Source organism: Staurois parvus, unplaced genomic scaffold (assembly GCF_062004578.1).
Source record: "Staurois parvus isolate SC_StPar_1 unplaced genomic scaffold, SC_StPar_1.0 ptg001200l, whole genome shotgun sequence".
Lineage (NCBI taxonomy): Eukaryota > Metazoa > Chordata > Amphibia > Anura > Ranidae > Staurois > Staurois parvus.
In genome coordinates this window covers 2,256,250-2,277,616 of record NW_028318996.1, presented here as the reverse complement: position 1 = coordinate 2,277,616, position 21,367 = coordinate 2,256,250, and the positions used below count along the sequence as shown (strand labels likewise).

Sequence of the window (21,367 nt, the reverse complement as noted above, 5' to 3'; positions counted from 1 at the left end):
ATATTTAGTAAATGTATAAATGTATAAAGAAATGCATACTCTTACAACTAATTTCCTGGTGGTACTATGCTAACTGCTGTCTGTTTCCAGGCTCTTTTCATTCTGACACCAATGTTCTGTCCATACAGGTAGTAGATGGGACGGTATGTGCACCGGACTCCACATCCGTCTGTGTACAGGGAAAGTGTATTAAAGCCGGCTGTGATGGGCAGCTAGGCTCCAAGAAGAAATTCGACAAATGCCGAGTGTGCGGTGGGGACAATAAAAGCTGCAAGAAGGTGTCCGGACTCTTCACTAAACCCATGTGAGTGCCAATGGGAAGCCAGAGAAGCTGCTTAAACAATGATGACACAATTCTTACACATCCACCACCCCCACAACAGATCCATTCTTATCAGCAGATGCAGTACACATAGTACAGATCAGTTCCACCATGTACAGTCACACCTCTATGTGCATCCAACGCAGACTTGCAGTTTGTGTGTAATGCAATCGCCACCCTCACAGAACTGCATAGCCGTCAGAGAAAGAAGGGTGAAATTCAGGCACTGACACCTCTGTACATGGATTTTTTTGCAGAGCTGGAAGTTGCTGGGGATTGTCTAGAGTGGTGGTTTACAAACTGGCCCATGGGCCAGATGCAACCTTTTGCCTGCATTTTTCTGGCCCATGGGTAACAATTCTTCTCCCTAATATGAGGCACTATTCCTCTTACTGACACCAACAATGGTGCATAATTCCTTCCACTGATCCACTGACACCGACTGGCCATTATTTCTCCCACTGACACCCAATGATGGGGCACTATTCCTCCCACTGATACCAACGATGAGGCACGTTTCCTCCCATTCATACCAATGATGAGTCACGATTCTTCCCACTGAGACCAATGATGGGGCACTGTTTCTCCAACTGAAATCAGTGATGGGGCACTATTCCTCCCACTGATACCAATGATGGGGCACTATTCCTTCCACTGATACCAATGATGGGGCACTATTCCTTCCACTATTCCTTCCACTGACACCAATGATGGGGCACAATTATTACATTTTTTTTTATTCCTACCGACCACCAAGTCTAAGACATTGATTACTCCCACCGACACTGGGGAATTTTCTACTCCAACTGGCTACAGTCGGACCCCCTGAAGTCAGACAACAGTAAACTGGCCCTTTGTTTAGAAAGTTTGACACCTAGTGTAGAGTACAGGTTGATGAAATAATAAAGAAGTAGTAGAAATGAGGCATGGGATTCAAATTATCAGTAGATTAGGTTGTGACAAGACACAGTGGGGTTTATTAACCAAAGCTGGAGAGTGCAGATGCAGGCTCACCTCTGCATAGAAACCAATCAGCTTCCAGGTTTTATTGCCAAAGTTTAATTGAAAAAGCTGAAGTTAGAAGCTGGTTGGTTTCTTTGCAGTAGTGAGCCTGATTTTGCACTCTCCAGCTTTAGTAAATAAACCCCAATTGCTCTGGTAAAGCTGTCTGACAGACAAATAGTCTGAGAGTCCAACAGCTTTCGAAAAGCATTATTAGTTGGCAAATGACAACACAACCAACATGTTTCCAATGCTCCAAGACATCCCTGTCCTTTAGGGATTAAAAGTGATGGATAAATATGAGGATTCAAGGATGGCATAATCACCAGGATTTCATTATTTGCTATGTAGAGATCTACTTATTTTAGTTATATCCAGCAAATAATTATTCCTGGTGCTTTATGCCATTCTTGAGTCCTAATAATTACCTACTAGGTTTAAGCCCGGAAGAAGGAGAAGGTCTTTCAGCTTCCAAGACGTGTGGAGTGTTCTATGTTGTCATTTGTGAACCAAAATTAAAGCGTTTGAACTCTCAGACTGTTTCTTTGCCACTCTTATTAGACTTTATGGATATGATGAAATTATAAGGAAGCTGACAGAACAGAAATATTGAAGAGTATGCTAGGAAGGTGCTGGATTAAAAAAAAATGGCACCTGAAAAGGCGATATACAGTAGAGTCCAAGGGTTAGCGTGAAACAGGAGCACAGCACCAATGGTTTGGAAGTCCAGAACTGTTTTTTTCATTATGAAAATCCAAGGAAAAGATTCTTTTTTCCTTGGATTCTTTTTTCTTGCAGTACTTTTTTTTATCAGGAATTACAGCTTCTAAGCCCTGAGCACATGGGCCGAATATTGGGTAGTATCGGCCAGTTCAACAGAAACCAGCCAATAGTCAGCCTGTGTGTACGGCAGCTGGCCCGACAGAATCCGGATCTTCATCCGGCTACTGTTGAAGGGGCATGACCAAAATGAGAGTGCTGACCTGTGTGTTCTGGCGGGGGGCACATTAATTTACAGTTAAAACTGGTGGAATGGTGGAGGAGTTATGTTGCTCCTTCTGTTCCAACAAGCTAAGGGCTGTTTAGGGTGGCTCATGTCAGAAGATCACAGATTGTAAAATCCCTAACAGAGCTGACAATCAGTGTGGAAATGAGTAGAGAGGACTCCAACTGTGTCAGACTTGCAGCGGTTTTTGGAAGAATATTGCAAAACATATTGTCAAACAAATGCTGTTCACACCTACATTGTGTTTAAAACATTCTTATCTTGCCAGGATCCTCAGCCAAAAACCACTGAATCTGGTCCTCTGACCTGACTGTTCTGTAGCCTTTCTCATTGGCTGGACTCTTATCTAAGCTGAAGGCTTGCTGTGAATAATTTCTGATCAGCATTTCTCCACCACACACTGAAATCTTCCTTATGTTTGTCCCAATGTGAGAGTTGTGTGCCAAATGTTCCCTCACATAAACATAAAATCTGACTTTACTGAGTCCACATCCTCTCCTCATCCCCCAGAAATTTGTATTAGCAGTACAGGCACATCACATAGTACAGAGAAACTCCATTCTTGTTCAGAGAGACGCAGAGAACCTACTTTACAAATATAATACTGTCAAAGGCTGGAACTTTGGTTTAACTTGCTGAGATTAAATTACGGGAACAAAGATAGTAGCTAGAACATATAATTGGGGGCCTGGAGGAACTGCAAAATCCTCCATTAAACTATTGTGTGATCATTTTAATTTCAAATCCAAACACATAGAGGTTTATTCTTCTTGTAGAGCTGTTCATCCAACTGTCCATCCTGAACTGCTGGTTCATAGAGTAGAGCAATCCAACTGTTTAATCAGAGCTGCTGCTTCATAGCACAGATATGACCTAAGTATAGAGCCATTTACCCAACTGTACATCCAGAGCCACTGCTTCATAGCACAGATACACTTTACCATGGAGCCATCTATCCAACAGTCCATCCAGAGTTGTTGGTTAATAGCCAAGATACAGCTTTAAGAAGAATTACGGGCAGTAATATTTTATACGTATTTACAGCATTACATTGGTAACTATATATACCATACTTGGCCAATGCCCCTGGAAGTTGGAAATCCCTGAAGTAGACTCTGCTACTCCAGTGATCCCCACTTGCTTCTAGGTCCCACTCTGAGCAGCTGACCTGCTGCATTCTGAGCACACTAGGTTGGTCGCTTAGCACAGGCACCATTCAGAGAATGCAAAGCACTCTGCGATTGGATAAGGTGGAGAGCTTAACATCATTACACGGCGTCTCCACCTTGTCTAACCAAAGAATGCTTTGCAATCCTTTCGGAAATACAAAATATTTTCTGAATGTCACCCATGTTGAGTGGCCAACCTCCTGTGTTTAGAGTGCAGCAGGGCAGCCACTCTGCACAAATGGAGATTACAGGATTAGCGGTGTCTACTTCAGTGATTTTCAGCTTCCAGGGGCATTGGCCAGGTATGGTATATACAAAGTTACATAGGTCCAAGTTGGACCAATGGAACTATGTATAAAATATCTATAGCTGGAATTCACCTTTAAATATGTGTCCTGTTTTGGAATGGCATTGTTATCCTATACAGGTAGTGTTATGCACACCTACTGCATGGGATTTGTGAAAAGAACCCAAAGCAACCAATAAAGGTCCAATTTCTTTGTCAGGTTGCTTGAGATGAATAGAATGAAGCCTGGCTAGTTGTTCATTGTATAGAAAGGACAATTCTTCATAGAGTCACTTTGATAAATAATACCTGATACTGTTGCTAGAAGTAATGTCTTGTGTTCTCTCTACACCTACAGACACGGTTACAACTTTGTGGTCACTGTTCCGGCTGGTGCCAGCAACCTGGATGTGAGACAACGTGGTTATAAAGGCCTAATCAGTGATGACAACTACTTAGCAGTGAAGAACTCCCAAGGTCGCTACATGCTGAATGGGAATTACATTGTGTCTGCAGTGGAGCGTGATATTCCGATTCGTGGCAGCCTGCTGAAGTACAGCGGTACAGGGACTGCAGTGGAGGCCTTACAAGCAATCAACATCATACAAGAGCCATTGACCATAGAGGTATTATGTGTTGGCAAAATGACCCCTCCACGTCTCCGGTACACCTTCTATATCCCTAGAGAAAAGAAAGACAATTCTGCTGGACAAATAATAAGTAACAGCCTGGCTGCTCTGCCCCCTCCTCCTCCGCGACCCAAACCACAGTCTCAGTGGTCGACCGGCAACTGGGGAGAATGTTCTGTCACCTGTGGCAATGGGCAGCAGACTCGAATCGTGGAATGTCGTGACCCCTGGGAACATCTGACATCTGATTGCCCGGCCTCTCTGCGGCCACCAGTGGTAAGGACCTGTGGTGACCCATGCCCCATGTGGGAGGCTGGAGAGTGGACAAGCTGTTCAAAGATCTGCGGCAGGGGGTTCAAGAGACGGCAGCTGAGGTGCAGTGCAGGTGGGGGAGTAACTTTACCCAGAGAGCACTGTAAGTTAAAGAGAAAACCTCAGGAGCTGGACTTTTGTATGCTCCGACCATGTTAATGCAGGGGGCCAAAATAAACTGCTGACAAAACTAGAACTTGCTCCAGGCCCAGAGTGGAGGGGATGTGCCAAAATAAATCCATCACCCAAATACCTGGAGCACCACGTCCAATGACCAAAGAATCTACTGTTACATTCTGATGGTAACGGCAGTAATAGTGAACAAAGGGACATTTGAAGTCTAATTGCTTTGCACTTTCTCTTCGTGGGTCTATGTCCGTTGTGTCCGTTTTCCATGTTGGCGAGTCTGGCGTTTCTTCCAGGATGCAGACTGCATTGTAGAAATGGATTTTCCTGAAGAGTTTTAGACTGGAGCTATTTCTTAAGACGGTAGTGAAAATGTTTTCTCTAATTTTTACAATATTTGAGAAGTGTTCTAAAGAAAAAAGTGTTCATCTTACCCCTAATTAATGGATCAGATTATGTGATTCATTTTTAAATCTGGACTTTAAAAATAAGACTAGGAACTCTTGCACTGGGGCCACAGGAATACTTTTTCTTAGAGCAGTTTTCATTTACAAGGGTCTTAATATTATGTCACTGGAATGATATGACATACGGGCTCAAGTATCTTGTATCCTCCTAAAGATCTGAGCCCTTTTCCGATAGCTCCAAGAAGTCAGTACCTTGTGTACTATGCTGACTTCTCCGTTAGAGCAGATCTGGGACCTCATACACAATATACAGTAAATCCAGTGTAATAGAACATGATGTTATAATGGTGCAGCTATTATTTCCATGGCAGGATTAGATGGTCAGAAAGCTGGTAAACAGGAGGATTCTTCAGAACCCTGGAAACATTTAGGAGCCTATTTAGAAAGATCCACAAAATAACTTCTCATTTTCATCCCTTTTATCTGTTTCACTGCTAAATTCCAGCTGATTCCCCCCCAGTACTTAAAGTCTGACATGGGAAATTATATGGAAGTGCAGTGCAAATTTTTTTTAGATTGGTTTAAAAAAGCAAAGAGAAAAAAACAAAGTTGCAAAATGAAAGTTAAAATCCTGACATGATTCTTATTGTATACTTACATTGGTCCAACCTGGCACAATGTAAGTATTTGAGGGGGCCATCGCTGTGGTAGTTGGTGCTACTACAGTGATAGTCATGATCTTCTGGTTTCTGTACTGAGAAGCATCCGCCATGCACACTGATTACAGGGGGTCGCCTGCTCATCACTGCCACCATTTATAGAATGCCTTGTAAATTTTTCAATGAATACGATACAGTATGAAGTTGTTCTCAGATTGGACAACGTGAAGATTGTGGCCACGCTGACCCTCCTCTCCACCTCATCCAATCAAAGAATGCCTTGTATTCTTTGCAAAATTACAAAGCATTCCATGAATGACGGCAAGCAAGCAAGTAAACCCCTGTGGTCAACGTGCAGAGGGGAAGCTGGTTGCACAGCAGATAGAAGATTGTGGCTATCACTGTAGTAGCGTCAACTACTATGATTATTTTCAGCATCCTTTCAGGTATGAGCTATGCATGCTTGACATTGTGCAAAGCTGGACCAAAGTTAATGTACAATAGAGGTCATACCTGGAGTTTAGCTATAGGGAACATACAGTTACTTTACCTTGAAAAGCAATAAAGTTGAGTACTGTCAACACGTGCACTAATGTGACTAAGCTCACCATTACCTTAAAGTGGTTGTAAACCTCAGATATGAAATATGAACAAAGCATATATAATGTGTATTTGTCTCAATCCAGAGCACTAAGTGTCATTTCTGTCTGCTGCTTCGTTCCTCTACTATCAGCATGAGTCACTTCTGACAAGTTTTCCTGACACCAAGAGAAAATGGTGACAGGGGAGGGACCTCTGGCAGATTGACAGCCTAAGCTCTGTTCCTTTGAGCTGTATGGAGGAGGGTGTGTCTCTTCCCTCCAATCAGCTCTCAGAACTCTTCTCACTGAGCTCTGCAGGGTGTAACTTTAGCTCTCTGCACCCTGTTTTCTCAACTCTCAGACAAGCCTCATGAATTCCAGACTTTGAATAGAGAAGAGTATAGTGCAGATAGACAGGTACAACTTATGTAGGAGGATTTGTTTCATTTCTGTGTATCACCTGAGGCCAGTCATTTCACTAGGAAAATGTAAAGTCTAATACACACAACCAGAAAATCGTACAAAATATACCACTTTCGAAGAGATATAATGATAATCTGATTGTCAGTACACAGCTTTCGTCCGAAAATATTTGAAGGGACAAGCAGGAAAATTTTTCTTGTACGATACCAGATCATTCGATTTTCATTTAACCAGTACAGTTTTCAAAATTTCAATACAAATACATTACATCACTTCTGAATTTGTATTCTGTCATACAAGAATTTTCGTAACTTTAGTAATCTCTTCACTTTCGATATGAGACTAGCATGCAAAAAAAATGGATGATCATTCGTCCGACATTCTCATTGTGTGTACAGGGCTTCAGGATTTACAACCACTTTTAGGTAAAATCCTCCTCCAGCTTTCTCTCATTGACCATAGTGGATAATGTCAGGTTTAGGGATTTGTACATTTCCACAACATATTCCTTAAAAGCTTTGGAAAGTCTTTTTAAAGCATATGGTCTATCCATATGATTCCATACAAATATGGTCTATCCATATGATTCTATACAAATATGGTCTATCCATATGGTTCCATACAAATATGGTTCCATACAAATATGGTCTATCCATATGGTTCCATACAAATATGGTCTATCCATATGGTTCTATACAAATATGGTCTATCCATATGGTTCCATACAAATATGGTTCCATACAAATATGGTCTATCCATATGGTTCCATACAAATATGGTCTATCCATATGGTTCCATACAAATATGGTCTATCCATACGGTTCCATACAAATATGGTCTATCCATAACAGGGACATTGTTTTCTCCTTTCTCAAACTATGACGCAATTGACAGTAAAAATTGTCCAAGCAGCTTTATAAATAGGCAACTTGTCAGAACTTTTATTTCTTCTATAAATGGGTCCCATAGAGGGAGAGGCTGATATCAGTGGCACATTGAGCTTACAATCAAATTGCTCGTTATATTTCTGAACAGTGTTAAGCAGTGTTAGCTCATCGTTCCACCACACAGGACTTTGTGGATGCATATCCTGCCAGTGTGACAAGGCTGCAAAGCTTACCATTTAAATCAGAATAGAATTTGTCTTGAGCGCCGTTGTGCGACAGTGTAATGGAGTAAGCTAACAGCATGCCAAAAGATTACGTTCTTGCCAATGTAACGTGTCATAATTCTAACTCATATGTGGCACAAATAATGCCCAGCGCCCATCAGGTGCGGCTGGAGGCAAGGAAAGCACATAGTCTACGGGTCTTCTTTATAGATTGGGAGACAATCATTCGAAGTTGCACAATGGACCACATGGAGCTGTATGTTAGAAGTAGCACTTGAAAGCTTTTCTGTGTAAAGCAGACATATATTCTCATAGCAAGGCAGTATGGGAAATCTGGATCCAACAAACCTCCTGGTGAATCTACCTCTGTGTATCTCCAATCAGGGATGATGGCAAGGGGAGGGGCTTTAGAACAGAACATGGAAGTTTGGCTGTGCAGCGAGCCCAGGATAATCATTTAGTAAATGACGGGTCTCATTTACACCTCCTTTAAGAAACAGCCATTACGGCATTCCTAAAAGCACCAAGAAAATCTTGCCTTTTGTTGCTTTTTCACATATCTTTACAGTACAATGGTTTAGGTAGTAAGTCATCCTTAACCCACCTTAAAGGATAAGTTCACCTTTTCTAACATGTTCAGTGTTGCCCCCATATTAAGGATATAACATATTATGAATGGACCAGTGCCCGCTCCTCCCACTCCCTGTTGTGACAGCTAGTGGGGGATATTATTCCCCCCCCCCCCCGCTAGCTGTCACAGTTTTAAAAAAACGCAGCCATTCAGGGCTCTGCCCAACCGGCCACATCACTCGTTCACAGTATTCTGAGACTGAGAAAACTTCATGTCCACACAGCCTTTGCGGCTGTTGGCTTGTAGTTCGCAATTATCTACAGCGCCATGGTAGTTCATTGGGTCTTCCTGTCAGTGAGTATCTGCCTGCCCGTATGAGATGTACAGATACACTGACAGACCTGCAGGAGGCCTGCATGGCACCAACGATCTGCTGATCTCTAGTGCAATGCTTTAGAGTAGTGGTCTGCAAACTGTGGCCTGGGGGCCGCATTTGGCCATTTGCTTGCTGTCATCCCGCCCTTAGGGCACTATTTCATCCACTAACACCAATGAAGGGATACAATTCCTATCAATGACACCAATGATGGGGCACAGTTCATCCCAATGATACCAACAATGGGGCCCAATGACACCAATGTTGGGGTACAATCCCTCCCAATAACACCATCAATGGGACACAGTTCCTCTCACTGACACCACCTGAGCCCCATCGCGATCCAGCGAGGCAAATGACAGCCTTGGCTGTCCCGGGTCTCTTCCTTCTCATTGGCTGAGACAGCAATGGGGCATTGTTTACTCCCACTAATGCCAGCACATTTTCTACTCCCGATGGCCATGATCAGGCCCCAATAAAGATTGAAGGACAGTAAATTGGCCCTTTGTTTATAAAGTTTGGAGACCCCTGTTTCAGAAGCTCAAGAAACAAAAAATAATAAATGCACTTCTTTTTTTTACCTGCAAAAAATGTGCATTTATACTTTTTTTGCTAAAAGGTGAACTTATCCTTTAAAGGATAACTAAACCCAAGAACAAAAATGTAATACGTTGCAGCTTACAGTGTTTAGAAATGGTGGATACATTAGCTTTTTTTTTTTTTTGAGCTTTGAACATTTTTAGCAAATACCCGTTGATCCTTCTGGATCTTGTCACTTCCCAAGAGCTGTACAGAAGAAAAGCTTCCTTCCTAGCTATCTTCTGTAACCTGCCAATTCCCCTGCCCCCCTCCCTCCTGTAATGGAGATAAAGAGATATGTCAGTAGCTGTAAGTCCATATCAGGAGAGCAGCCTAGGGTGACAACCACAACTCCCTCCATAGAGTCAGTGGAGTGAGGTAGACCACCCAAGGACTGGAAGTGTGTCGTTTGCAGGATTACCAGGTGCACATAAAGCAAAAGAAGCTTGAAGAAAGGAAACAAATGCAGCCACCATACCAAGGACAAGTAAGCTGTAATATATTACATTTTTAGTTTTGGGTTTAAATACACCTTAGCATGCGGTAAGATGCGGTAATAAACAATACCTAGCTTTGTGCATTTTGAGACAAATATTGATTTCATAGCATGTCTGGATTGCATGCAATGGCCTTCTTGAACAGCACAACTGCCCACACCGAACAATACACTGATAACTGTCACTGAACAAAAAAACTCACTGTAACTTTATCCATTTTTCCATATTGCGGAGGAGGCCTTGCTCTTTGATTGGAATTGATGTGCATTGTCTTGTCTAATAGGTGCTATAGTTGATCTGTCGGTCTGGGGTCCTCTGTACCAACTGTACTCCAACCAGTATTAAGTGACGCACAATTCTTACTTGATTATTCAATAGAAGGCAGGTCAGGCCTATATACCCTGTCTGTCCTGTTTTTTAGATTGATCAGCTGGGCGGGGGTGGTGGGGGTGTATGCTTGGGGTTTGCCAACCATCCAGAAGTATATGGACAGACTTCAATAATGATTGTCCATAAAGAATGAAAAATAAAATGCCCATTAAGTATCCAGACAGTCAAAGCGTTATCATCAAGAGTTTGGAGATTTACTAGGCAAAGCCATCCAGATATAGGGGAGCTCCCTGTTATGGCGCACCTTACACTATGACGGCAGTCCATGTCACAACGCAGTTTTGTGTTCACGCATGGTGCTATTATTATATTATTACTTAGAATGTGTTACTGTTACAGGTGAGACTTTTGTCATAGAGCAGCTCAAAGCCCATCTCCAGAAATTAGAAAAAGAATCTGCTTTTAAAGTGGGGCTCCCCTGCACTGCAAGGGTTGGAGCAACAGGTATCATTTCATACTTGATCCTCTGGTGCTGTCCTATTCTCCCCCAAATTCTGGTCTGTGGGTGGTCTTTTGGAATCATTACGTACAATACAGGGATACTGACTCTACTTTGTACATGGAAGGGGGGAATGTGCAGCAGCGGCCATGGGTAGCTAAGAGAGGAGGCTGCTGGGACCAGTCATGCCACTAGAGGGACCTTGCGGGAGCAAAGAGTGCGGTACTTCTCCCTATTCATGCACCATATTCATATAATGAGCAATTACACCTTGCAGTGCAGACATCCCACTATACAGGTAGATTTTTCCAATTCCTAAGTTGGGTTTTAATGTAGTCATAGTGATGTGTCCTTAAAGCTGAATTTTAGGCAGATATAAAAAACACAAATTAATGCAGCTCTGTAACCTCTTGTAGTCCCTATACAGCAGATCTCAGACTGGAAGAGGGAGCCAATCAGATGTGCTGCTGCACTCATGGGCTGACAAGGGCCATGCTGATAGGAGATAGCAGAGGGATAAGGAGATGAGCTCATCAGTCTGCTGCTTCTCCTTTCACAGTCCAATCACAGGCTGAGGGAAGGACAAGACACCTGTAAATATTGCTAAACTACAGCAGAGAAAAATCAGATGTCCTGCCCTGTCTGATTGGACTGGACTTTGTGGCAGAGCTATGTAAATCTTAGAACTGGATGGACAGAAATACAAACCCTTTGGCAGATAAAACAGCTGTCATATATGTATGTTCATTTGTGTATTAAAGTGATTCTAAAGGCATATATATTTTTTTAACAACAAACATGCCTATACTGACCTGCTGTGTGAAGTGGTTTTGCACAGAGCAGCCTGGATCCTCCTCTTCTCGGGTCCCCCGCAGGCTCTCCTGGCTCCTCCCTCCTGCAGCTTGCTCTGGGGGCACCCGCTGCTCTGTGTGTCCATTCACACATGGAGCCCTGGCTTGACTCCACCCTCTCTCTCTTCTCATTGGCTCCCGCTGCTGTCTCAGCCAATAAGAGGGAGTCCCAGGATAACTGAGTCTCCAGTGCACATCGCTGGATCAAGAGGGGGGCTTAGGTGAGTATTAGGGGGGGCTGAGGGGATACTGCACACAGAAGGTTTTTTTACCTTCATGTAGCCTTTACCACCACTTTAAAGTGTTACTAAACCCCGGACCCTGCATTCTATCAGGTCTCCCACAGTACACAGAACATGGAAATACAATTATTTTAGTAAATATAAACTGATAAATACCTTTTCTCATCAGCAGTTAGAGCAGTCTAGTGACTTCTATTAGTGTTCAGTAAAGCACATGTTAAAGCTTGTAGGAGGAGTTTTCATTCTGCTCTAGGAAGATGCAGGACCCTTGACCTCTGGACAGTGCTGATCACATGCACACTCCCAAGAAAAAAAAAACCCTCTCTAGCAATACATACCAAACTGAGCATGTGCACAGTGTCTCCATGATATGTCTTATCAGGAGATAAGAGGGAGACACTGGAAGAAGGGGAGGATCAGAGAAGTCAGCATCAAACAGCATTTTTACACAGAGCAGAGAATTAACCCCTTAGGTTCCACAGTGAATATAACAAGCATGCTTTGCTGTATATACAGACTGATTGTACTTGCGTTGGGTTTAGTAACACTGTTGCTGTATGCCTGGAGTTCAGTTTAAACTGTCTGTGTGTGTGTATATATATATATATATATATATATACACAGTATATAAAAAATAATTCTGGGTTGGCATTCCTGGCAAAAATGTAGCTGTACGGATGTGAAATTCCATCACATGGCCTGTATATGGTGCTTCCATTTCACAATGCAATGACCAAGGACAGAGCAGTAACGGGCCAAGAAAACTATCGTGCCGTGTTCCTAGAAATCTGGATGGCACTGCGAATGACTTAATATGCCTGAATCAGATCATTGCGTTCTGCAGAAATTCACTGAGAATGCCGGCCAATGATAACGGGAGATAAGATCTGCTCTGCTGATTGGATAACATTCCTGGCAGAGGACTGATTATTCCCATGTGGGACTGCTGTGTTCTTCTGTATTATTTGTGGGGTTTTTTGTACATTCATTTGTGTTATTTTTGATACAGACAAGCCCAGATACAGGCTGTATGTATATATGTATGTATACTGTGTATACTCTATATAGGCATGTACTAACAGAAATAAACATGCACAGATCCAGGTCAATCCTTGGTGTATGCACTGCACAAACCTTGTGTTGTCTTGTCATTTCCCTCCATCGTCAAAATCAAAAGCCGGCTGTAGATTAGGTGGCAGCTGAAAGAGAAAGTGGCGTCCAAAACCAGCTTACCTACAAGTTGCTTATTTCCCATTTTAACAAATCTACAAAGTCCTCCTTGGTAAACGAAAATGAAGCCATTTAGTTTATTTATTCTATTCTATTTTAGTGCATTACCTTTATAGCAACCTTTCTCAACCTTTTTCTCCAGAGGAACCCTTGAAAAGATGTTCAGATGTTGGGGAACCCCTACTAGAATCAATTAATTGAGGGTCAATATGACAATTGCCCCTCTTCCAGTGGTCGTCAGAATTAGAGATGAGCGAATCGAAGCATCCGAAGTGGAATTCGAGTCGAATATCGGAAAAATTTCGATTCGTGCCGAATCCGAAAAACAGCCTAATTCGGACGCGCGAATCGAAATTTTTCCGAAAATGGCGGCTGACATGTGCGGCGACGGAGCGGGGATGTCGGGGAAGGCGCGCAGACAAGGCGCGCTGCCCCATAATGCATTCCTCAACGACATGTGATCGCATCAGCCAATCAGCAGCCAGCCAGCCAGCACTGTGTAATGGTCGAGGTATATATAGCGGCCATTTTGGAAATCTTCATTTGCCTGCAGTCATTGAACAGAGGCAGACCGCTCTGTACTAGGGACAGGGACAGAGTTAGGGCCACAGAAACGAGAATTGGGGACAGAGAGAAGTTACTTAGGGACAGAGAACCATTACTCAGGGACACAGACTTGTTAATGAGGGCCACAGAATCGTTATTTAGGGACAAAGAAACGCTAGTTAGGGCCACAGAATTCATACTCAGGGACAGACAGAATTGTTACTCAGTGCCAGAGAATTGTTACTTAGGGCCACAGAAACGTTATTAGGGCCACAGAATTTTTACTCAGGGACAGACAGAATTGTTACTGAGTGCCAGAGAATTGTTACTCAGGGACAGACAGAATTGTTACTGAGTGCCAGAGAATTCTTACTCAGGGCCACAGAATTCATTCTCAGGGACAGACAGAATTGTTACTCAGGGACAGACAGAATTGTTACTGAGTGCCAGAGAATTGTTACTCAGGGACAGACAGAATTGTTACTGAGTGCCAGAGAATTGTTACTCAGGGACAGACAGAATTGTTACTGAGTGCCAGAGAATTGTTACTCAGGGACAGACAGAATTGTTACTGAGTGCCAGAGAATTGTTACTCAGGGACAGACAGAATTGTTACTGAGTGCCAGAGAATTGTTACTCAGGGACAGACAGAATTGTTACTGAGTGCCAGAGAATTGTTACTCAGGGACAGACAGAATTGTTACTGAGTGCCAGAGAATTGTTACTCAGGGACAGACAGAATTGTTACTGAGTGCCAGAGAATTGTTACTCGCACAGACACAAAATTGTTACTTGCACAGACACAGAATTGTTACTCGCACAGACACAGAATTGTTACTCAGGGCCACAGAATTCATACTCAGGGACAGACAGAATTGTTACTGAGTGCCAGAGAATTGTTACTCAGGGACAGACAGAATTGTTACTGAGTGCCAGAGAATTGTTACTCAGGGACAGACAGAATTGTTACTGAGTGCCAGAGAATTGTTACTCGCACAGACACAAAATTGTTACTTGCACAGACACAGAATTGTTACTCGCACAGACACAGAATTGTTACTCAGGGCCACAGAATTCATACTCAGGGACAGACAGAATTGTTACTGAGTGCCAGAGAATTGTTACTCAGGGACAGACAGAATTGTTACTGAGTGCCAGAGAATTGTTACTCAGGGACAGACAGAATTGTTACTGAGTGCCAGAGAATTGTTACTCGCACAGACACAAAATTGTTACTTGCACAGACACAGAATTGTTACTCGCACAGACACAGAATTGTTACTCAGGGCCACAGAATTCATACTCAGGGACAGACAGAATTGTTACTGAGTGCCAGAGAATTGTTACTCAGGGACAGACAGAATTGTTACTGAGTGCCAGAGAATTGTTACTCAGGGACAGACAGAATTGTTACTGAGTGCCAGAGAATTGTTACTCGCACAGACACAAAATTGTTACTTGCACAGACACAGAATTGTTACTCGCACAGACACAGAATTGTTACTCAGGGCCACAGAATTCATACTCAGGGACAGACAGAATTGTTACTGAGTGCCAGAGAATTGTTACTCAGGGACAGACAGAATTGTTACTGAGTGCCAGAGAATTGTTACTCAGGGACAGACAGAATTGTTACTGAGTGCCAGAGAATTGTTACTCGCACAGACACAAAATTGTTACTTGCACAGACACAGAATTGTTACTCGCACAGACACAGAATTGTTACTCAGGGCCACAGAATTCATACTCAGGGATAGACAGAATTGTTACTGAGTGCCAGAGAATTGTTACTCAGGGACAGACAGAATTGTTACTGAGTGCCAGAGAATTGTTACTCAGGGACAGACAGAATTGTTACTGAGTGCCAGAGAATTGTTACTCGCACAGACACAAAATTGTTACTTGCACAGACACAGAATTGTTACTCGCACAGACACAGAATTGTTACTCAGGGCCACAGAATTCATACTCAGGGATAGACAGAATTGTTACTGAGTGCCAGAGAATTGTTACTCAGGGACAGACAGAATTGTTACTGAGTGCCAGAGAATTGTTACTCAGGGACAGACAGAATTGTTACTGAGTGCCAGAGAATTGTTACTCGCACAGACACAAAATTGTTACTTGCACAGACACAGAATTGTTACTCGCACAGACACAGAATTGTTAATCAGGGCCACAGAATTCATACTCAGGGACAGACAGAATTGTTACTGAGTGCCAGAGAATTGTTACTCAGGGACAGACAGAATTGTTACTGAGTGCCAGAGAATTGTTACTCAGGGACAGACAGAATTGTTACTGAGTGCCAGAGAATTGTTACTCGCACAGACACAAAATTGTTACTTGCACAGACACAGAATTGTTACTCGCACAGACACAGAATTGTTACTCAGGGCCACAGAATTCATACTCAGGGATAGACAGAATTGTTACTGAGTGCCAGAGAATTGTTACTCAGGGACAGACAGAATTGTTACTGAGTGCCAGAGAATTGTTACTCAGGGACAGACAGAATTGTTACTGAGTGCCAGAGAATTGTTACTCGCACAGACACAAAATTGTTACTTGCACAGACACAGAATTGTTACTCGCACAGACACAGAATTGTTACTCAGGGCCACAGAATTCATACTCAGGGACAGACAGAATTGTTACTGAGTGCCAGAGAATTGTTACTCAGGGACAGACAGAATTGTTACTGAGTGCCAGAGAATTGTTACTCGCACAGACACAAAATTGTTACTTGCACAGACACAGAATTGTTACTCGCACAGACACAGAATTGTTACTCAGGGCCACAGAATTCATACTCAGGGACAGACAGAATTGTTACTGAGTGCCAGAGAATTGTTACTCAGGGACAGACAGAATTGTTACTGAGTGCCAGAGAATTGTTACTCGCACAGACACAAAATTGTTACTTGCACAGACACAGAATTGTTACTCGCACAGACACAGAATTGTTACTCGCACAGACACATAATTGTTACTCAGGGCCACAGAATTCATACTCAGGGACAGACAGAATTGTTACTGAGTGCCAGAGAATTGTTACTCAGGGACACCTAATCGTTGAATTAAATAGTATGTCAGACAACATGCAGAGGAGTGGCAGAGGAGGCAATGTTTTAGGAGCGAGCAGACGTGGCAGCAGAGGAAGGGGTCGAGGCAGCAGTATTCGCAGCCAGAGGCCAGTGCTCCCGGTGTCATCCAGCGGTCGTGTCTCCACCGACAACCCTGCCGTCATTGATTGGTTGGCTCGGTCGTCTTCCTCTTCCCAGGTCACCTCTGACACCTACAGCCAACGGTCGGTGGGTACGTCAGACACAACCGTTAGTTGGCATGGCCCGGGACCAAGCCCACTGAAATCACGTGTCCTCTACCTGCCCCTGTCCTTTGCTGTTCCCTCACCAAGCGAAGTATCGCATGCTGTGGGCTCAGCCCCACTGTACAGTGAGGAAGAGCTAACAGAGGGCGGTCAGGAACGGGGGGAGACATCGGCCTTTTCAGCAGCCAAGCGAACAAGTACTGGCGAGGAGAGTGGCTCGGTAGCCGGTCTAGAGACAGGTCTGTCTCCTGACCCAGACGCAGCCGAGGGGGCTAGTAGTGAGGCGGAGACCCTACTTGATGATGAGGAGGTTGATCGCACTTGGCAGCCTCGTCGTCATCAGGCAATTTCTTCCGCATCATCAGGAGAAGAGGGTGGCAGCTTGGCAGCGAGCAAAACAGTCGGTGGGTTGCCCAGGAGACAGCAGCAGGGTCGCATCAGTGTCAGTGGAGCCAAACGTCCACGGAGTAGAGCACCAGCTCCACTGCAGCCTACCACCACGGCCAGTAGTGGTGCCGTTGCGCACGGAGGAAGTAGCAGTCAGCCAGTGAAGAGTAGCGGGGGCAAAGTTTCCTACTCGGTGGTGTGGCAATTTTGGTGGGGGGCCCATGTTGGGACTACAGCGTTGCGTCAGCATATGCAGCGTCACCATTCGGTGGCCTGGGAAAACCGTGATAAACATACGGCGGTTCTGCCTGCCCCAGCCCCCGCTCCATCACCCGCTCCGTTACTTGCTCCGTCACCCGACGTCGTCAATCGCCCTCTATCAGCCAGTCAAGGCTCCAACACCTCTGCTGAGGGGAGTTGTCGCTCATTGGCATCTTCCGCTCGTTCAGATGCTCCTTCTCCTGCTACTCCTCTTCTCGGATTCCGTCAACAGTCTTTCTTGGAATCCGTATCCAAGAGACAACAGTTTGCGAGCACGCACCCGACGGTGCAAAAGCTGAACGTCCTCCTGTCCAAGTTGCTGGTGCTGCAGTCCCTCCCTTTCCAACTGGTGGACTCAGCACCTTTCCGAGAAATGATGGCTTGTGCCGCGCCGCGGTGGAGAGTGCCAAGCCGTCATTTCTTTGCCCAAAAGGCAGTGCCAGCCCTGCATTCACATGTAGAAGAGATGGTGGGCCAGTCTTTGAGCATGTCGGTCTCTGCCAAAGTGCACGGCAGCGCCGACGTGTGGAGCTGTAACTACGGTCAGGGACAGTACATGTCATTTACGGCCCACTGGGTGAACGTGGTGCCGGCACAGCCGCACCAGCAACTTGGACAGGTCACGACGCTTTTGCCTCCACGTTTGCACGTCCTTGGTCCAGCAAGCATGTCCGCCTCTACCACCTCTTTTTCCGCCGTGTCCTCAGCCGCCACCCCCGTGCCAAGTCCCATTACCCGACCGGCATATCACATGTGCAGGGCGCAACGGTGTCACGCTGTGCTGCACCTGGTATGCCTTGGCGAACGTAGTCACACAGGGGAGGAACTGCTGAGTGTAATGAACAGAGAAATCGACAGATGGCTGTCTCCGCGCAAACTAAAAATCGGAACCATGTTGACTGACAACGGAAAGAACATGGTGTCTGCTCTGCGTCAAGGAAGGTTGTGCCATGCGCCATGCATGGCTCACGTGTTCAATCTGGTTGTCAAGCGGTTCCTAAAATCCACCATCCCACTGCAAGACATCCTTAAAATGTCACGTAAACTGTGCATGCATTTCAGCCATTCCTACACCGCAAAGAACACCCTCATTGAGCTGCAGCGGCAGAACGGAATTCCACAGCATCGCCTGATCTGCGACGTTGCAACAAGGTGGAATTCAACCCTACACATGTTAGACCGCCTTTACGAGCAGCGAAAGGCCATCACCGATTTCCTGATGTTACAAGCGGATAAAGGTACTCCCCTGTGTAACTTAGATGTCAGCCATTGGCAGCTCATGCGTGACACCTGCCGCTTGCTCAGGCCCTTTGAGGAGGCCACGCTATTCGTGAGTCGGCAGGACTATGGGATGAACGACGTCATTCCTCTGTTGCACGTCCTGGAACAAATGCTGTTAACAATGGCTGGTCAGGGTGCGGTAGACGTGGCGCACAGATCTCAACGCCACATGACCCCTGTGGGGGCAGGACAGGAAGAAGAGGAGGAGGTAGAGGAGGACATTTGTGCTCAGGAATTATTGAGTGAAATGGGTGGTTTTTCCACTCAGCGGACAGGAGTGGAGGAGCAGGAGCATCTGGTAGAGGAGGAGGAGGAGGAGACAGAGGACCCAGACGCACCGTGGCAGTATGCTGTGGAGATGGAGGCAGGGAGTCCCTCGCATTCCTTGGCACAAATGGCCCATAGCATGCTCGGTTGCTTGCGTAGCGACAGCCGAATAATAACCATCAGACAGAGGGATGACTTTTGGCTGTCCACCTTGTTGGACCCTCGCTACCGGTCCAAAATGGTGGCCTTTTTCACACCTGCTGAGAGGGAGGCCAAAATTACGTACTATAAAAACCACCTATGTAGTCAGTTGGTCTCTGCCTTTGTGCGCCAACGTCCATCCTCAGACACTGTGGGCCCTGTGCGCTCGCGTTCCGCTGGCATGGCAGCAGGGGAGGGGTGGGGTGGTAGGAGCAGTGGCAGCTCCACCAGCAGCGGCTGCCTCAGTCTGCAGTCGATGATGAGTAGCTTTCTTCACCAGCGCAGTGAGGAAACTACTAACCAGCCGCAGCAGCAGCAGCAGCATCAGGTGGACCTGGAGCAGGAGCTCAAACAACAGGCTTGGGCCTACTTGGACAGCACCCTGCCAACCGAGGTAGACAATCCCCTTGACTACTGGGCAACGAAACTTGACCTTTGGCCCCAACTAGCTGAATTTGCCCTTGAAAGGCTGTCATGCCCGGCCAGTAGCGTGGCATCGGAGCGCGTGTTTAGTGCGGCAGGAGGTATTGTAACTCCGCGGAGGACACGACTGTCCACCCAAAGTGTGGAGAGACTCACGTTTGTGAAAATGAATCAGGCGTGGATTAGTCTGGATTTCAAACCACCAGTTCCTGACACAACTGACTAAATCCGCCATGAATCATGCCTCAAACATGTGCCACTTTCAGGTCTCCTCACACTGCTGGTGTGTTTAATTTTTTGACATAGGGTGCTGGCAGATTACGGGCCTCCTATAGCTGCTGCCAGGCCCCTAATCTGCCATAGGCCCCTATATACCGCCTCCTCATGCTGCTGCCAAGTCCAGAGTCTCTCATGGGTCCCTGTACGGCCTCCCATTGCTGCTGTCTCCATCGCCACACTCTGCTGCCATGTGCCACTTTCAGGTCTCTTCACACTGCTGGTGTGTTAAATTTTTTGACATAGGGTGCAGGCAGATTACGGGCCTCACATAGCTGCTGCCAGGCCCCTAATCTGCCATGGGCCCCTATATACCGCCTCCTCATGCTGCTGCCAAGTCCAGAGTCTGTCATGGGTCCCTGTACGGCCTCCCATTGCTGCTGTCTCCATCGCCACACTCTGCTGCCATGTGCCACTTTCAGGTCTCTTCACACTGCTGGTGTGTTTAATTTTTTGACATAGGGTGCAGGCAGATTACGGGCCTCACATAGCTGCTGCCAGGCCCCTAATCTGCCATGGGCCCCTATATACCGCCTCCTCATGCTGCTGCCAAGTCCAGAGTCTGTCATGGGTCCCTGTACGGCCTCCCATTGCTGCTGTCTCCATCGCCACACTCTGCTGCCATGTGCCACTTTCAGGTCTCTTCACACTGCTGGTGTGTTAAATTTTTTGACATAGGGTGCAGGCAGATTACGGGCCTCACATAGCTGCTGCCAGGCCCCTAATCTGCCATGGGCCCCTATATACCGCCTCCTCATGCTGCTGCCAAGTCTAGAGTCTCTCATGGGTCCCTGTACGGCCTCCCATTGCTGCTGTCTCCATCGCCACACTCTGCTGCCATGTGCCACTTTCAGGTCTCTTCACACTGCTGGTGTGTTAAATTTTTTGACATAGGGTGCAGGCAGATTACGGGCCTCACATAGCTGCTGCCAGGCCCCTAATCTGCCATGGGCCCCTATATACCGCCTCCTCATGCTGCTGCCAAGTCTAGAGTCTGTCATGGGTCCCTGTACGGCCTCCCATTGCTGCTGTCTCCATCGCCACACTCTGCTGCCATGTGCCACTTTCAGGTCTCTTCACACTGCTGGTGTGTTTAATTTTTTGACATAGGGTGCAGGCAGATTACGGGCCTCACATAGCTGCTGCCAGGCCCCTAATCTGCCATGGGCCCCTATATACCGCCTCC

General features: G+C 45.6%; 1 protein-coding gene across 1 annotated transcript in view; it reads left to right on the top strand.

Annotated features, from left to right (window-relative positions):
- The window catches only part of ADAMTS15 (ADAM metallopeptidase with thrombospondin type 1 motif 15), a 77,910-nt gene extending 64,799 nt beyond the window's left edge, over positions 1-13,111 (top strand). The window contains exons 7-8 of the mRNA XM_089660074.1: positions 129-304; positions 4,144-13,111. Coding sequence (XP_089516200.1) covers positions 129-304; positions 4,144-4,885 — 918 coding nt within the window. The 3' untranslated portion in view covers positions 4,886-13,111. The remainder of the gene's footprint in view (positions 1-128; positions 305-4,143) is intronic.
- The last annotated feature ends 8,256 nt before the right edge of the window (positions 13,112-21,367 follow it).